The sequence below is a fragment of the Zootoca vivipara genome, chromosome 8, assembly GCF_965207765.1.
Source record: "Zootoca vivipara chromosome 8, rZooViv2.hap1.1, whole genome shotgun sequence".
In the NCBI taxonomy this organism is placed as follows: Eukaryota; Metazoa; Chordata; class Lepidosauria; order Squamata; family Lacertidae; genus Zootoca; species Zootoca vivipara.
In genome coordinates, this window is record NC_142591.1 from 46766375 (window position 1) to 46784266 (window position 17892).

A 17892-nucleotide genomic window follows, 5' to 3' on the forward strand; every position below is an offset into this window, starting at 1 on the left:
TTTTTTTTATTAATTATTACTATTATTATTGGACTAGATTCAAAAGAATACAAAGTGAATTAAGTTTTTTCCCCTTGCAGCAAGGCTCGCCTCCTCCATGACATTAGATAGTACAATAGTACTATGCTAGCAGCATAATAATAGAAAGATGGAGCTTCCATAGACTGCATGAATTACAGTGAACGCATTGACAGATTGCAGGCCAGAATCAATGTAGTCTCTGATTGTTCAATCATTAAACAGAAACCCTGCAGGCATTAATCAACAGGACAATGAACCTTGCATCTAAAATGTACTTTGATGATATATTGCACTTAACACTTCTGGCAAACAAGTTATGGTGCTGTGATATACTGCAAAGAGCTTCATTGCCTAAAACACACCATAATTTACAGGCTATAAAGAATGTTGTGGCTTCATTGATCTCAGTAGAACTACAGCTGAGCAAATGGTTTGTAAATTACCCATAAGCAACTCTTAGGAGTCTAGCTACCATTGGCCTGCTCCTGAATTTACGTTTTACATAAGCTCAGCCTTCCTGAAAGGTTGACTGAGCCAGCAGCCCAAAAGCTAAACAACTTCCTCCCTAGAATGTCATTGCAAAAACGTCAGATTTGTCCTATCAGGGCAATCACCGTCCATCTGTCTCCAAAAACATATACATTTTCTAACTTAGCTATCTTACATTTTAGTACCACCTCAGTAAAGAGGTAGAGACAGAAAGATATCTGAAGGATTATTTCCCTAATCTAATTTTCCAAAACACTGTCATGTAAATTTATACATTTGAATCAGATTTAGAGTCAACAAATTTGCATACCACAACAAACTATATTAAAACTGTTTTGTTGCATTGTGGATGTCTCCATTTTGATAGAATATGTAAATAGCCTGCATTGTTTTTGCCACATTTTGATTTTTAGTCATGGGGGAAGTCCCATATGTTATTCCCATGACCGAAATTGCAGAGTAGTAGAAAAAGGTCTCATCTCTTCCCCTTGCTAGAATGCCAATGGCAAGAGTGTCTTCCCCTCTGATAAGATCTCTCCCCTATCCAAGATCTTCATGAACTGCAGAGACTGTGAGAGGGGCAAGGGGCAACTTGTCTCCCTTCATGACAGGGGAAAGAGAAAGTGGGAACGGGTGCAGAAGTTAGTGGTTTAGTCATCACTGCTATTCTGGACTTTCATGTTAGGGTTCTCTGCATGCTTACTGGAGAGTAAACCTCGTTTAACTCAATGGGATTTTGCTTTTGACTATTTGTAGCTCAGGCAGTTACTAATTTTGGGGTGAGCACAAGAGCCTGTTGGACCCATTAGACTGAGGACTAAGTGTAAATGCTTTTGGCAAAGCATGCTTTGTTTCTTTCCCCTGCAGAGCTAGGCAGAGTCTCAGCAAAATTTCATATCTAGAGTAAAGAGTCAGACCTATCATTCCTGGGCTTAAAAGAACCCCATTTTATTAAGCAGGGAACACGTGCCAGGCTCAATTGCTGTGCCCTCCCCTGACACCTGGCTTCAGCACTTTGATCCTGATCTCCTTAAACCACAATTCCCTATCAATTGAAACAACCTCAACAGATCCATGGAAACATCTGGCAAGACCTATTAAATTAGAGTATTTAATATGCATTATAAACCGTTTGTAATTTTGAGCTGCTGCTATGCCTTTTCCCAAGAAATGGCAGACTAGGTGCTATTGTTGTTTATGGGGTTTTGAATTATGTTTATTACATGTGAAAAAGCAATAAAATACTTTTTTTAAAAAAACAGTGCAAATCAACAGGTGAAGAAAAAAGAACATGGCTTTTTAAATACCTTGGCTGTAACAGCCTGCACATTGCTCATCCTGGTGGGTCCCAGGACATGCTGCTCCACTGCTTTTCTGGAGTCTTTCACCGTAATCAGAATAAGAGTATAGGAGGTAATAATTACTCCACAGGGGATAATGAAACAGAAGACAAAAAGGACAGTTGTGTAAGACATTGCTGTTGTGTTTATATTTGATGAATACCAGTCAATGCAACATGCTGTACCATAAGGTTCGGCTCCATATTCTCCCCAGTGAGCCAGTGGGGAAAGGGCAAAAATGGCTGCATAGACCCAACTGCATCCTATCAAGATCCAACCATGTTCTCTCCTAAATCTATTCCCTGAAATACAAAATATTCACATTTAAGATACATGGGTGAGATGTTGCTTGTAGTAATACTGCAGCTGGCTTTAAGTCTACACATCAAAATACAGGTCTCTCTGTTTATTGCCTATAGAGAAGTGGTGACTAGCTTATGGCGTTCCAGAATTTATTGGATTCTAACTCTCATTAGCTACAACTAGTATGCCCAACCCAATAGTTACTCAAACCAAACATGACCAGTTTGGGGAGTGAAACATAGTGTTATGTCCAAACCAAAGGAGCAAAGCAACCCAGGTTGGCCTATACCAGGGATATCCAACTTCCTAGAGACTGCAATCTACTCACATGATTAAAATCTGGCAATGATCTACCCATTTTGGGGCTTAGGTCAATAAATAACCTGTTGGACACCCCTGGCCTATACATAGTAAGCAGGTAATTATGTTCTGTCATGATGTGTACATTGTGTTGCTATTCAACAGCCCTCTAATGCAAGTTATAACAGTATTAGTCACAAAAAGGGCAGGGGGGGGGTTTCTACAGAGACACAGAGAGAGACACACACAGAGTGATCATGCTCCCTAACACTCCATTTCCTGATACTCAATGGCCATACTAGAACTGCCACGATGATAACCTCGCTAAATAATGTTGCATAACTCTTAGTTCTTCTAAATTTGTGTGGAAGGAAAGAAAAAAAATATTTACCATAAGTTGGGAAACAAATTTTTAGGCAGCACACAGTACTCAGTAATGTTAGTGTAGACAGACTGCAGATTCCAAAAAGTACTCCACAAAATGCATAGAACAAGCAAACCTGCTGGCCAAATAACCACCTAGGAAGAAAAATGAAAGTTATTAATATCAAAGAATACTCTTTTCTCTACTGTTCAGTCATATATTCAAAAGTAACTTTCAAGGGTCCTACTGAGATAACAATATTGATTATAGTCCATGATCCTTCTGAGCCAAGAGGGACCTTAATGTATCTTTGTCTATAAAAAAAATTAATGCATGTAAATGGTTGTAATCAACCCATGAAAGAAATTATGTTGCTTCAAATTTAAATAACATAACTGCAAACACAGCATGCATCTGGAAGGATTCTGACCAATATATAAATTCATTAAAGAAACGACACACCATTCTATAAAAGCGTTCGGTATCTTTCCTGTATCTCTGGCAAGTAGTGTCTGCTTGATACCACTCAACTTGAAAAATGGCTATTTGAAGTTTGGTAGAGAAAAGGCACGTTTGAAAATTGTGGATGTGCAGATTTAACATTCTTACATATTGAGATAGAACTGAAGTCCAAAGAAAAGGAAACTCCAGTGTAATACTCTCTCACACGAGTTACGAGAGGACTGCAATTGTTTTCTTATTTGTATATTTATTTTCTATATCCCATACTAAATTTGACACATTTGTTCCAAGGATAAACAATTCTAGAATAATGCAACATACTGCAATTTTTTTCTCATTTGAGTTATGTTTTCTGTATGTATTGTTTATAAACCAATAAAGATTGAATTAAAAAAAGAATAATGGAACATAACCAGCATCACTTTGCTTAGAAAGGTTTGAATGAATAAGATTCAATAAATAGCTACGACAGACTTAAGGAGCCCAATAAGGTTCAACTAGTTTTTTCTAGCTTGTAACATTTAATCACTCTTATTGGCATTAGCTAGTAAGAACACTGGTCTTTGCTTATCAGTTTTGGATTGCATGACACACTGAGATGGGAAGTATTTCCTTATCAATCTAAAATAGTTTTGGATTGCATGACACACTTAGATGGGAAGTGTTTTCCCAAATCACTTACCACATAGGGCATGTATTACTGGGTCCTAGACAGCAAGTGACAACCTCAAGACTTGAATTGGGATAGGAGAGCCATTATGTTTTGATTCCAGCTCTCTGACTCAATGACATTGTAAGACTTTAGTGCTGAAGATCCAGATGGCTTCCTGACACCCTGTCGTCAGATACTTTACTGGGCCCCTTCCCATTTTGATAGCAGTGCATAGAACGAGATTTTTAAATTAAATTACTTTTATAATAAGCCATATTAATATAATATCTACCTTGTATTAACTGCCCCCATCAACTTGAGTCTCAAAGATGAACTCTTAACTCTGTGTCTATCTCCTGATATAGACCATCCAAGACAGTCTCAGTGCCAAAAGCCTGACTGAAATTGATCTCACCCAAGAGTACCTAGGGACGCGGGTGGCACTGTGGGTTAAACCACAGAGCCTAGGGCTTGCCAATCAGAAGGTCGGCGGTTCGAATCCCCGCGACGGGGTGAGCTCCCGTTGCTCAGTCCCAGCTCCTGCCAACCTAGCAGTTTGAAAGTATGTCAAAGTGCAAGTAGATAAATAGGTACCGCTACAGCGGGAAGGTAAACGGCATTTCCGTGTGCTGCTCTGGTTCGCCAGAAGCGGCTTAGTCATGCTGGCCACATGACCTGGAAGCTGTATGCCAGCTCCCTCGGCCAGTAATGTGAGATGAGTGCTGCAACCCCAGTCTCGGTCGCGACTGGACCTAATGGTCAGGGGTCTCTTTACCTTTAAGAGTACCTAGAGCTGGTCAAAAGTGGCATAAGCAACTGTTCAAATCTTCTGAGTACTGGGGGGAGATTTTTCAACCACTCATAGGCTGTGCAAAAGATTTACAATTACAACCAGTGGCAGGGAATACTGGGGAGCACAACTCTGACTTTTTTTCAAAGCAGGACTGATGTCACCATCTGCAAGAGTGCCAGGTAAGTAAGAGAAGCCTTGCTCTGGCAAGTGAATGAGACAGTAATGAGGCTTTTACATTTCTTTGTGACAAGCATAGCATAGAGAAAGCCAGATAATGAGGAAAATAACAGAGCAGATGCTGGATCCTTCTTTCTTTTTCTTTGATGGAATTCCTACTTTCCTACTAGTAGTTTAAACAGTAACACGTATTTGCACAATTGTATGCATTTCAAATAAAGAGCTTAAAGTTTTATTTCTGCTGGATATTTTTTAGTTAAAGCTCAATGTGTTTTACAAGTTAAATGTATGCAGTCATTGGAGCTTACTCCCAGGTAACCACGTATAATTGCGTGTGTGTGTGTGCATGTGTGTGTAATGGATCCACACAACTGCCTATAATTTTGGATTCTCCTTGGAGACATGGCTAGGGATTCTCCCTGGGGAGTGGCTACAGCAGTTTTCATGATGAGGTCATGAGCGTCAGAATGCATAACCTTGAAAAAGAAACATAAGCAATTCCACTAATGTATTCCTTTCATTTCAATTGTAACTGAATTTAACTCTGTTAAAAAAAATCATTTGTAACTAAGTAACAATGACATGTACAGAAAGGGAAGCTGGATCTTTTGTTATTCCTTCCACTAAAAATTAGGAAACCAGGTAGAGTAATTGTGCTGAATGAATGCAACTTTTCCCCAAAAGATATCCAAATGACAACAGTGTTGTGCAGCTCAGAATACTAATTACTGCCAGCAGCTTGAAAGACTGCTTTACATCAGCCCTTGGAATTATTCATCCCTATAGTAATAAAAAATGTGGAAGAAGAAAAGTTTAGTTACTGTTTCCTACTAACAGAGAACTCCAGTGGATGCACATTGAACACACCTGTGTGAAAGGCTGGATGTAACAGCTAGAGGGTACAAGGTCAGAGTCATACCAAGGTCACTGATAGCCAAATTGATCATGAAGTACTCTGCTGGTTTCAATATGTTCTTTTTCTTATAGGAAACATAGAGGAGGATACTGTTTCCACAAAAGGAGCATATGCCTATAAGACAAAACAAAAAAGGGTTAACTGTTTTCACTCTCATTAGCATTTTGACTTCGCATGAAAGTAGCATGTTGTCCCTTTCTCCAGTGGCTTTAAAGGGGAAAACATATAGGGCAAAGGGATGACTAATCATGATTTTTATATAGGTGGGGTTTTTTTTTTACAAAAAATAATAATTTTGCAGCATGATTTCCAAATTGTTCTCTTTCCTTCAGTGTTGTTCTCTTTCCTTCAGTGCCAGTTTATTTTTATCACCCTTGCCTCCAAAATTAATGAATATGAACCATATAATAAAAAGTATACTACTGTATCTGTATAGAAAAATTTAGACATAAAACAAGGCAGCAGGGAACTAATGGCACTTTACCATGGACCAAATTTAGTTCAAGTTAAGCTGACCCAGACTGCAGCCCACTCCACAAAATGCTAAAAAGCCACTCAAGCTTTTTATACTATGTCAATCAGGTTTTCATGATGACCGCAGCTAACCTAGCTGACTGCACTGTTAAAATGAGCCATAGCAAATTTATTCAAGGCACTAATTGAGCTCAAAGCTAAAGGCAGATATACCACATTCAGATCAGTCCTCTGAACCGTAATGGCTACCATCTTCTTTTGTGCACAGATGCACAATATGGAAAGGCCTTATGCTATATCTTTGTTTTTCTGTACAACAGGGTAAGAACAGCTTTTTAGGCACAACACTGGAGAAACCAAATAGAGGAAAAGGCAAAGCAGTTTAAATCTCAGCACCTCTCCTCCAATTAAATTTGAAACTCCCTGTGCCTGTTTTAAAGAACACACGACAAAAGATCCCAAGTCACGTGATTTGGCCCTAAAACGCTATGAACCTAGGCCGGGGGTGACCAATGAGGTGCTCTCCAGATGCTGTTGAATGATACAAATTGCAATTCGGCAACATTTAGAAGGCACCACATTGGCTGTCCCTGTCCTGGACTGTTTCAGAGATGTTTAGTCTTAATGTTTAGTTCATCAAGTACTTGAGTTAGTTGATTTGCCAGGAAAGTCACCAGATTCAGATTCAGTAAAGACCAATATAAATTTCTGCTAGCTTGCCAGGAAACAATAAACATTATTCCCACAGTAATTGTAATCTGTGTTCTTTATATGTGAAAGTTCAGCTAAAACACTGCTTCGAAGAAGAGGAAGAGGAGGGGGAGGGGGAGGGGGAGGACTTTGGATTTGATATCCCGCTTTATCACTACCCTAAGGAGTCTCAAAGCGGCTAACATTCTCCTTTCCCTTCCTCCCCCCACAACAAACACTCTGACGTGAGTGGGGCTGAGAGACTTCAGAGAAGTGTGACCAGGGCAGTCTTGAGCAGGTCGGCCGCCCTGGTGCTGAGGGGCGGAGATCGCTCCGGCGCCCTGGCTCACCACGCCACCGGGGGTCTACCTAGAGCCGGCCCCGAGTATGACTAGCCCAAGGTCACCCAGCAGCTACATGTGAAGGAGCAGAGACGCGAACCCGATTCCCCAGATTACAAGTCTACTGCTCTTAATCACTACACCACACTGGCTCTCAATGTCTGTGAAAACCCCAATGTGTACTTTGTGCATTATATCATCATTTAACTCCAATTTCTACACCCCACCCCCCACTTAACACCCATGTGTATCTATGCCTACCAACTGAGGATTACACGTCATGTATCTGATCGAATGGGTACTAGTCCATGAATGCTTGTGCTATAATACATTTGTTAGTCTTAAAAGATGCAGAAGACCCTATGTTGTCATTACTTAAAGATTATTTCCTTCACTAGAAAACACTTCAGTCTCTAAAGGTCTGATGGCACATGAAGGCACCACCTTACTGAAGCTAAGCAAGTGTGGTCAGATGATGGGAGACCTCCTGGGAACCACATGTACTTCACCTTGGGTTCCATGACGCTTCCGTGTAAAAATGGGAGTGTAAAATACAAGAAAATACAATTTAAAAAAACTCAATTGGTTTCCATATATTAAACTAATTTAAATCAATGCAAACATATTTATTTTATTACACTTATTTTTAAAAAATGAAAATTTGCATACTGCTTTATGATGCTTTATGTATTGCGACCACAATACTGTGAAGCCAGTCACTAAAATTCCCATTGTTTTGATGGGAGAAACTCAGAGTGTAATTTGCCCATTGCTGTCCCAGGAATTCACAGCTGAACAGAAATCTGAGCCCAGGTTTGCTGGGGTCCAAGTCCAGCAGAGGCCTCCAGTCTATATATACTAGAGTTGGATTCTGCTCTCTAGCAGCTAGTCCATCCAGTTCCACATGTACTTCACATGTGGCCACCTTCTGGTTGGGTCATAGTTCAGATTCTGTCACCTGCAGCCTTTGCACCTACCACCAAAGCACACATAAGCAATACAAAGCTCAGACTGGGCCGGGAATGAGAAAACAGATATGTGGGTAAAAGTAAGGTAAAGGACTCCTGGATGATTAAGTCCAGTCTAAGGCGACTATGGGGTGCGGTGTTCATCTCGCTTCAGGACGAGGGAGCCGGTGTTTGTCCAGAAACAGCTTCCTGTGTCATGTGGGTAATCAGGACCAAGCAGTTAAACAGTATCACACATATGCCAGTGACATAGTTATAAAAACTTCTTTTGTTTTCTAGAACGTGAAATACAATCCTCATATGTAGAGAATATCACAATCATATGTAGAGAATATCAAACAATCACTCTTACCAAATATAATATAGAAGATTCCAACAATAATATCAGCTGCTTCGGTTATTTTGGAATGAAATGTTGCATTCACAAAGTAAGAACCCATCTGGGGGGAAATAGGATGGAAGAAGAGAGAATTCAAGGTAAGTGCATCTCAGGACCCTCAGTTTTCAAGTACAGTGTTTTCAAGCATTGATACATAAATGTGGAGGCATTTTCTTAAGCCTCACGGTAATTTAAAAACTGACATTTTGAGACTTTAGGGAAACATGACCAGATTCAAACCCTCTGAGAATCTGGGATCGCCCTCACAACCTGGTTGGGCAAGCACAAGTCTACTTGCCCACCATGCACAGGCTACTTGGAGCAGGGGTCACAAACATGTCACTCATAGGTGCACATACAACATCAGGGGCTTCCCCTTGTGACCACAGCCTCCCCTCATCCACTGAAATTAGGCTTGAAGGAACCATTTTATTGCAGTCAATAGGAAATAGAATAAGATGTGGCTACAGCATATGTGTGATACCTACAATAGTTTTTCCAATTTGCAAATGCGCCAAAGCCTTATCCACACCAATCTAAAAGATGCCATAGAATGACATTGGATTTATGTGTTCCTTCGTGGCACCATAAACATACCGGTAACGGTAAATGTTTAAAAATAAACTATAAAAATCACAAGTGTTGACATTATTCATTCAAACTTTATTAAGAATGCCCTTCTCAGAATTCATCACTTTAATACTGCATACTACGTGCTGAAAAAATATTTTTCAAGTCACAGTAAAAGTATAAATAGCACAGAATATATTCCTCGAAACACAGTCCTTATCAACAACTTTTTATGATGTTCATAATTCAAATTTCACAGGGCTCAATGCAACTTCTGTATGAAGTCACTATGGGAAAATTGCCCAAATAAAACAATCCTTAAGTTATCCAAAGGATACTTTAACAAGATATTTATAACATGAGTAAGCAACCTTGCACTACCAAGGAAAGATTAGCAAAAACAGAAATCTCCATCACAAATTTTAAATCAGTGATTGTGAATAGCGGATTGAGAGCCTTCACAGGGACACACAGACTTTAAACATGTTTTACCAAGCTACTCAAAACAAGGTGGTCTTGTTGTCTTGGCAGCCCAGGACCTCCATACACACACGTCAAAGAGGTCACATTGATGCTGGTAACGTAGTAAAAACAAGGCAGGAGGCAGAAGTTATGAGTTACCTATTTCTGCAGCCCCAGCAAGCACTGTGAATCTCCAGCTGTTTGACTTCACTCCTGGAGGCGCACTCCACTGTCTCTCAGAGCAGATGGATGCCAACACCACTTAAAGGTGCTTCGTTTACTTACCACCGAACCTATTCAAACATTTAGTTAAACTACTTTTGACTAGGGCAAAAATTCAGATGCAGTTCCCCACCCCCCAAAAAAAGTCCAGAAAAAATTTAAAAATCCAAATTTTTCATGATTACAGTTGGCCCATGAGCGGTGACTAAATTTGGCTTACACCTGTGGATTGTTCATGGGGCGATGGACTATGCATCCAGGTCCAGACATACAGTAATGCGAATTCAGATCATGTATTGTTTCCCAACAGTGAAGCAGGAGCAAAGGAAGTGTGAGCCACCTGTGGTTTCAGCATAGAACTGCATGCTGTACATTCACATTTAAGTTTTAGTTTAACTATGTAAATTATGTGTGGACCAAACCATTGTGTGGGTGAGCAGCCTTCAGCAAGGGATCCTTCGGGGTGTGGGGAGGCCTTCAGAGACATGTGCGGATCCCGTCATTATATGCACTGACCCTCCCCCCACAAAAAAGGATCCCTTGATGAAGGCTGCTCACCCACACAATGGTTTGGTCCACACATAATTTACATAGTATGTGTCTGTATGTGAAAACATTTATATTCTTATTTTCACACAAACACACACACACAGACACCACCTGCCATGATGACAGACTTTTACTAATTTTACTAATTTTTACTAATTTATAGGTAATTTTAACTTCCTCTTTTCCCAGAACATATGCTGCAAGTCACTAGCTATTGTTAGTGTTTACTAGGTCATTATCATTATTACATTCTTAATATATATTTATTTATGTCCTGCCTTTATATAGTTTGAAAGTTTTTTTAATTGACAGATATATACCCAAGTTAAATATATAGATATATGAACTTAGTTGATCTTAAAAAAACGTTGACCTAGGACCTAGGGAGACTGGACAATCAGTTCTCAATTATTTTAATGGAAACAGGTCAAACTGAGCCAAAATAATTGGAACACTGCTGTATTTTTATTGGAGAGACCTCATATAACACGATACTGAACAGTTTTATTAATCCCTTATTGTTTTATATCTGGCTTGCACTAGCTACATCATTTTTGGCTTGCAATCAGGAGTTATTTATAGCAAGACCCAACAAGCATATGCCAAAAGTTTATGTCTTCAATTGATTAGGACAGTGGGTGCCAGCCAAAGTATTCATAATATATCACCTCTACTTCTCTCTGTAACTTTATGTTCATAACTTTGCTAGAGAGTGCATACCTGTTTGTCACTACCTTGAAGGACTGCTGCTACTCTTTTTTTTTAACCTTCCTTATTGTGTTGATCTGTCATGGAACAACCCCAGTGAAGAAAATAACAGTGGTTACTCAGACCTCATCTCCATCCTTCCTGTTCTCTCTCTTCCTTCCATCCATCACACTTGGCTGGCCACTTCATCCATCAACAATTTCCTCTCTTTCCTTCCTTCTAACTTTCTGTGCTAGAGACCAATTGCTCTCACCTTAATCTCTAACCCACGGGTCACCAACTTGGTGCCCATGGGTGCCATGGCACCCACAAACGCCTCCACTGGAACCCCTAACCAAGGGTCTCAGGAGGGAGAGAATATGTAATGCCTGTGCTTGAGTTATGCTGTGCCCCCACACAGCAGCCATTTTGTGACTGGTGCCCACAACACTCTCTCAAAATTTGAAATGTGCCACTGGTCTAAAAAGGTTGGTGGTCACTGTTTTAACCAGCTCCTGTTCACACATGTGCCTATGCATTGTGCATGCAGGGAACAGCTGCTAGCTGGCTGGCTTTTGTGGAAATAAAAAGCTACAATGCAGCAGCAACACTGAGGTCCACTTGAAAGAATAGAATGGGATTGACTTCTGAATAAACATTACTAGGATTGCTCTCAGACCTGTGCTTTTGCTCCCAGGGAACCATTGGGGAAGAAGTGAGCATATGACTGTGTGTGTGTGTGTGTGTGTGTGTGTGTGTGTGTGTGTGTGTGTTTGAGACCATCCCCCTTTCTCCTCCAGGTGTAGATGCGTGCAGGATGCTTGTTTCCCCATTCTGCCAAAGTATATGTATATGTGCACTGCTTGTCTCCCACCACCACACACACATGTATGTATAAGCTGTGTGTGTGTGTGCTTTTTGAGTGCGCAAGTCTGCACACGTGCATGTGCATGCACATGGGCCTCAGGGAGGGTGATGAACCCTCAATCTGGCCCCAAGCCAAAAAATTAAAAATAAAATAGCCATCCACATTTCAGAGTATCAAAATCCTTCCAGCAGTACTGTTATTCCTGGCAAATGTTTATATTTAATGTTCAATCCTTCTCAGGCCACACGCTTCACAGTCACTTACAAGGTACTCAAATGAATCACTTCATCTGATAAAAGATCCTGATTTGCATGGTCTAAGCACAAAGTACTTGGAAGTATGTGATAGCTTGCATGCAGAAGATGACTCCAGAGATTCTTATTTTTCTTTCTGCAATGCAGCTTGCTTCTAATTTCCTTTTTCCTCTGCTGGGAAACAGGACATCAAAAGGCTTTCAGAGTAATTAGCAACATGAGGAACCAGAGAACATGCCCCAAAGCATAAGTTTTTACTGAAAGTTCATGTGGAACAAAAAATATTTTCCCACAATTTTATTATGTAATACAATTTACTTAACAATTCTAAGAGTGGTGGCAGCAAATATTTCTCATCATTTAATAGAAGAACCTCAGTCAGTTTTGGCTTGAGAATGATAGACTTGTATCTTGCATACGTGTTATTATTACCCTGCATTATCTGAAACTGCTCAGCCTGGATAAAACAAGCAATTTTGCTTCTTTTGAGAAACCACGAGTCAAGGGAAAGGTTTGTTAAAAATTCCACAAGCACAGTCCACCAGAAATGTGTCTTGCACAAGCTTCAATTAAACTGTTGTTTCTGGGGGGGGGGCACCACTTGTAATATACCACTCTTTCATCTCTTCATAATAGGAATTCTGTTGATGTAAAGGCTGCAAGTGATGGACTACAATGTCAAATGCACCATCTGCCCACAATTTAACTGCAATTCTCACATATGTAAAAAGAGCTACATTTGAATGACCAGTAATAAAACCTAAACGTGCTCACACATTGTGACACTGCTATCTGCACACCCAGACTGTCCGTATGCATTCCTATCACACTTAAGAATATTTATTAGAATTCATTCTAATTATTTATTTTTGATCCAATGAGTCAGATCTTTATTTCCCTATCCCCACTTTAAGGGCCAACTTTGACATGTGGGTGGGGCCACTGACCTGTCAGTCATGTGATGCCATGGTGACATCAGGTGACTGATAGGTGACATACCCACCCACCTGGCAAAGTATAAATAAACAAACAAGTATAAATATGTATAAATGAATAAATAAATGAAATAAACGCTCATCATCCTAGACTACTGGTCATGCTGGCTTGCGCTGATGGGAGTCCAACACAAAAGGGCTGCACATTTGCCGTTCCAGCTCTAGATGTTTAAAGTTCTTGAGCTTTAGAGACCTCACTGAAGGTGGAAAATATGTTTCGATTGTACCATCTGCCAAAAAGCAGTATATGATGGACACCTGGGAAGCTGGAAGAAACTATGCAGAACACATCATTGGGAAAACAACCACCTTGGTGTTTAAGCATACCTAAGTATCTCTGAAAGGGATGCGGGTGGCGCTGTGGTCTAAACCACAGAGACTAGGGCTTGCCGATCAGAAGGTCAGCGGTTCGAATCCCCGCAACGGGGTGAGCTCCCATTGTTCGGTCCCTGGTCCTGTCAACCTAGCAGTTTGAAAGCACATCAAAGTGCAAGTAAATAGGTACCGCTCCGGCAGGAAGGTAAACGGCGTTTCCGTGCACTGCTCCGGTTTGCCAGAAGCAGCTTAGTCATGCTGGCCACATGACGTGGAAGCTGTACGCCGGCTCCCTCGGCCAGTAAAGCAAGATGAGTGGCCAACCCCAGAGTCGTCCGCGACTGGACCTAATGGTCAGGGGTCCCTTTACCTTTAAGTGTCTCTGACTTGTTATGTCTACAGAGAAGGACAAGTACATTGGATTCTAGAACAGACACAAAGATTTTATCACATTCCAAACACATGGTTGGAAACAGGCAACTAGCTACTATCCACTCCATCATCATTTTTAAATAAAGCATCTACATTTAATAACTGTTGTACAAAGATTTTTAAAGACAACTCCCTGAACTTACTTTTGAAATTAAAGTTCACCAATAGCAGTACTATAAAGAAATAGACATAGGTGATGTGATTGAGGAACATCCTTTTCTTGCTCATAGTAAATGAAAGTTCAAATAGTTAAGATCTATGGAAAGGAAATGATCCTCCAGAACACCTTGCCCATATTCTGTGTACTCTGGATTTAGCAGGAGCATGTAGCACTGCCTTCTTCTAGAGCAGAAGTAGGAAAAAAAGAGCTGCTAGCTAATTTGGTGAGAGATGCAGTTAAAATGAAAGAGCTACACTACAGAGAGCTATTGGCTCCCTTTTACATTACATGAGCACTTGCAACAGAGGGGCCAAAGAACCATAGCTTCACCGCTTGACAGATGCTAATGAATGAATAGGATTTTAAAAAAGACCACAGTCGTGTTGCCTGTCTGGATACGCACAGAAAGTCTGAGCTGTGTTGAGCACCTATACTATGGCATTACCTCAGGTGCTCTTTGATGCAAAGTTGCCCCTTATCACACAGCTCAACAGTTCCAAGTTCCCAGCAGCCTAAAAGTAACACCAACTCCCTCGGAAATTAACAGAGCAGGCATTGCCCCTTCAAGATGTCCTACCCTGCACAGTCTTTTAATCTTCTTTTGCATTCTTAAGAGGACAGATGAATCCACAACAACAGCTGTAGTGTCAAAGATGTTCAGAATTAGCAACTGCTGTTGGCAGTTCTTTTTCACAGCTGATGCTGGATAAAGTAGCTTGTGGAATTTAAGGCAAGGTAACCAACCAACCACCTTCTGCAATTTTGCATGACATGATCTATATAGTAAGATCTGCCTCACAGGGATTATAAAAGGAGGTTGCAGGCACCCTGCCCATTTGGATTGCTACTTAACCCTCTCAGAAGCTGGACACCTTCACAGCCAACAAAAGGAGCAACAGCACAGAGTAAACTGATAACCACTTATAGTTATTGGCCACAACTTTCTTAGACACCGCATTCTTGTACCACTGTTATTTGCACTTACTTCTCATTAGGCACAGCATAGCTAAACCTTCATTTTCCACCAGTAAGTGACCTCACCTCTCTGAACCCATTACTGTACTTTAGCACTGAACCAGAAAACCCAACAGGGTTGCCATCTGTATTTCATTGTTTTTACCAGCAGAACCTTTCTGTCCGATTATAACTGGATGCCTGGCAGAGATTCAACAGGTGTTACTCTCCCCATCAGGACATCTTCATTTTGGCACCGCCCACCTGCTCAAAATCCAGCCTGGCTATTAGATTTCAGTCGGGCACGCCGCTGTTAAAAACAGGGGCGTCCTGGCAGAAAACTGGAGACAAGATTAAAGGGGAGGGGCTGGAAATAAATAAAACAATTTTTTAAAAATCAAGTCATCAGGAACTTTAGAGTCGGGTAGGCAACAAACAGTCCAACGTTTAGGTGCTGCCAATTTCCCTTCCTACAAGGCGCTCGCTAGAAACTGCCAGGTGGGCCAGGTGAGCCGGCGCGCATATTTACCTTGGCTCCGGGATGGCGCGCGGGAAAAAAGGCGCCGCGGCGCTCGCTCGCATTCTCCGCCGCCGACCTGCGAAGCGCCAGAAAGAAACGAAGCGCTTTCGCCAAGGAACCTCCAGTGACTCACGAGGCGGCAGAGGCAATGCCCGCGGGGCTAGAAGGCGAAGGCACGGATTGGGGCGGGCTTGAGCCGGGGCTGAGGGGAAGGAAGCGCCTCTGCCGCCGACGCCACTCCTTGTTCCAGCATGACGCTGCTGCTACTACTACTACTAGCCCCGCTTCAAAACTCCCGCGGGCGCGAAGCACAAGGTTGGTGAGCTCAGGGAGCAGAACTTTCCGCTTCTTCCTCACCTCCGCCCGCTTCTCCCGCTTGCTGAGAGGCCGGAGGAAAGGCCATGGCAACGGCTAAAGGGAGCCGCTCTCTCGGGGGCTCCCTCATCTTATAGCCACCGGCGAGGAACTCGAGGGAGTTTTCCTTTCCTCCACCCCCTGATAGCGACTGGCCCTCCAGCAGGAGGCGGCTTCCCAGCAGCCTTCCCGCCTTTTGAGAAACTGGATTGGATGGGGGCGGAAAGACACTGAAGCGGCGCCTCCAGTGAGAAGAAAGCAGATCTGCTCCGCATCTTCCCATTGGCCAAAGAAGTATCGGCGGCTTCTCTCCGACGGCACGAGGGCTATCAAGATCCTGGCGCGCGCCTTGCGGGCCCACGATTGCGCCTGGGCGAGGCGCTGGCGCTAAGCAGGGTAGAAAATCCAGAGCCCACAATCTAAACTGAAACCAAGTAGAATTGTTCTTACTTCGTTGGAATCTTGCGGTGGGGCTGATGGGGGAATTTAAATTCTGGGTTGATTTGTATTTAGGGACAGCCCACTTTAGACTTCCGCGTCTGTTACTTCGGTTGTGAAGCACATAATTAACGTCTCTCTCTCTCTCTCATACACACACACACAGCGCCATTTCATGCTTTACCATTGCTTCAAGTAGATACATACATTTATTTTTTTTCGTCCACGTTTGTATCCCGCTGTTCCCCCTCCCCCAAGGAATGGAATGGATCCTGCTTTGTTCTCATAACAATCCTGAATTTGGGACTGTGCGGTGGAGATCTGACTTGCCCAAGGCAACCCAGTGAGCTCGCTGGCCGAGACAGGTCTGGGAGGATCCACTCACTACTTTGCAGCTCACGGCCCTCGGGATGGGTAGGCTATGCTAGCTAGACACTGCTACACGGCAGAATAGTCACACCCCTCCATCCACTCAGCACTGATCTTGTGGATATTCGTCTGCTCATGGTGAGAGCCTAAGATAGATAGGATCAGCTGTGTCCTAGAGGGAAATAGCAGTTGCATGCAGAGAATGGCTGTTCTGCAGGAGCAAGATGGGCGCGCGAAAGGTGCTCTGCAGATGCTCCGTTTTCCCCTTCTTCACATCGGCGCTGACAGCTTAAACGTGGCTTTTGGGATTCGCCTCCTCGTCTCCGATGCAGCCCGGGCAAGCCAGTCACCACCGCAAGGTTTACGTACCCGGCGCAGCAAACCGAGCAGAGGGGAATAGAGAAGGTGGTCAGATTTGCTTGTAGTGTGCGCTAATGCAACAATAAAACATCGGTGGTAATTGCAGACTTCGTATGACACCATCGCCCTCTAGGGGCTGTTATATGGCACCGCGACTAACACGGCGCTAACCTAAACGTGGACCAGGTCAGAGTGCAGGTTGCTAGGGCTTCCCGCCCCCGCCACCAGCTGCATCGTTGGAAAGAGTGACTTGGATGGCTTTGAGAAACTCGGCGGTTCATATTTCACAAAGGATACCATGCAAAGGACTAGGGACCCAGGTGGCGCTGTGGGCTAAACCACTGAGCCTAGGGCTTGCTGATCAGAAGGTCGGCGGTTCGAATCCCTGTGACGGGGTGAGCTCCCGTTGCTTGGTCCCAGCTCCTGCCAACCTAGCAGTTCGAAAGCACGTCAAACTGCAAGTAGATAAATAGGTACCGCTACAGCGGGAAGGTAAACGGTGTTTCCATGTGCTGCTCTGGTTTGCCAGAAACGGCTTTCTCATGCTGGCCACATGACCTGGAAGCTATACGCCGGCTCCCTCTGCCAATAATGCGAGATGAGCGCGCAACCCCAGAGTCGGTCACGACTGGACCTAATGGTCAGGGGTCCCTTTACCTTACCATGCAAAGGAACCAAAATGGCTGTGAAGTACTATCCCCATAAAATCACAGT

General features: G+C 42.6%; 1 protein-coding gene across 3 annotated transcripts in view; it reads right to left on the minus strand.

The window, feature by feature from the left end:
• LOC118090011 (opsin-5) overlaps positions 1 to 16394 on the minus strand; it is a 25051-nt gene extending 8657 nt beyond the window's left edge. The window contains exons 1-6 of one of the 3 annotated variants that reach the window (XM_088675432.1): positions 15667 to 16184; positions 8643 to 8730; positions 5769 to 5931; positions 2845 to 2972; positions 2036 to 2152; positions 1818 to 1891 (exon numbers count right to left, since the gene is read on the minus strand). In XM_088675432.1, coding sequence (XP_088531558.1) covers positions 1818 to 1891; positions 2036 to 2152; positions 2845 to 2972; positions 5769 to 5931; positions 8643 to 8730 — 570 coding nt within the window. In that variant the 5' untranslated portion in view covers positions 15667 to 16184. Of the gene's footprint in view, positions 1 to 1817; positions 2153 to 2844; positions 2973 to 5768; positions 5932 to 8642; positions 8731 to 15666 lie in introns of all 3 variants that reach the window. The other 2 variants (XM_060277860.2, XM_060277861.2) reach the window with 2 other exon arrangements.
• Positions 16395 to 17892: the final 1498 nt, after the last annotated feature.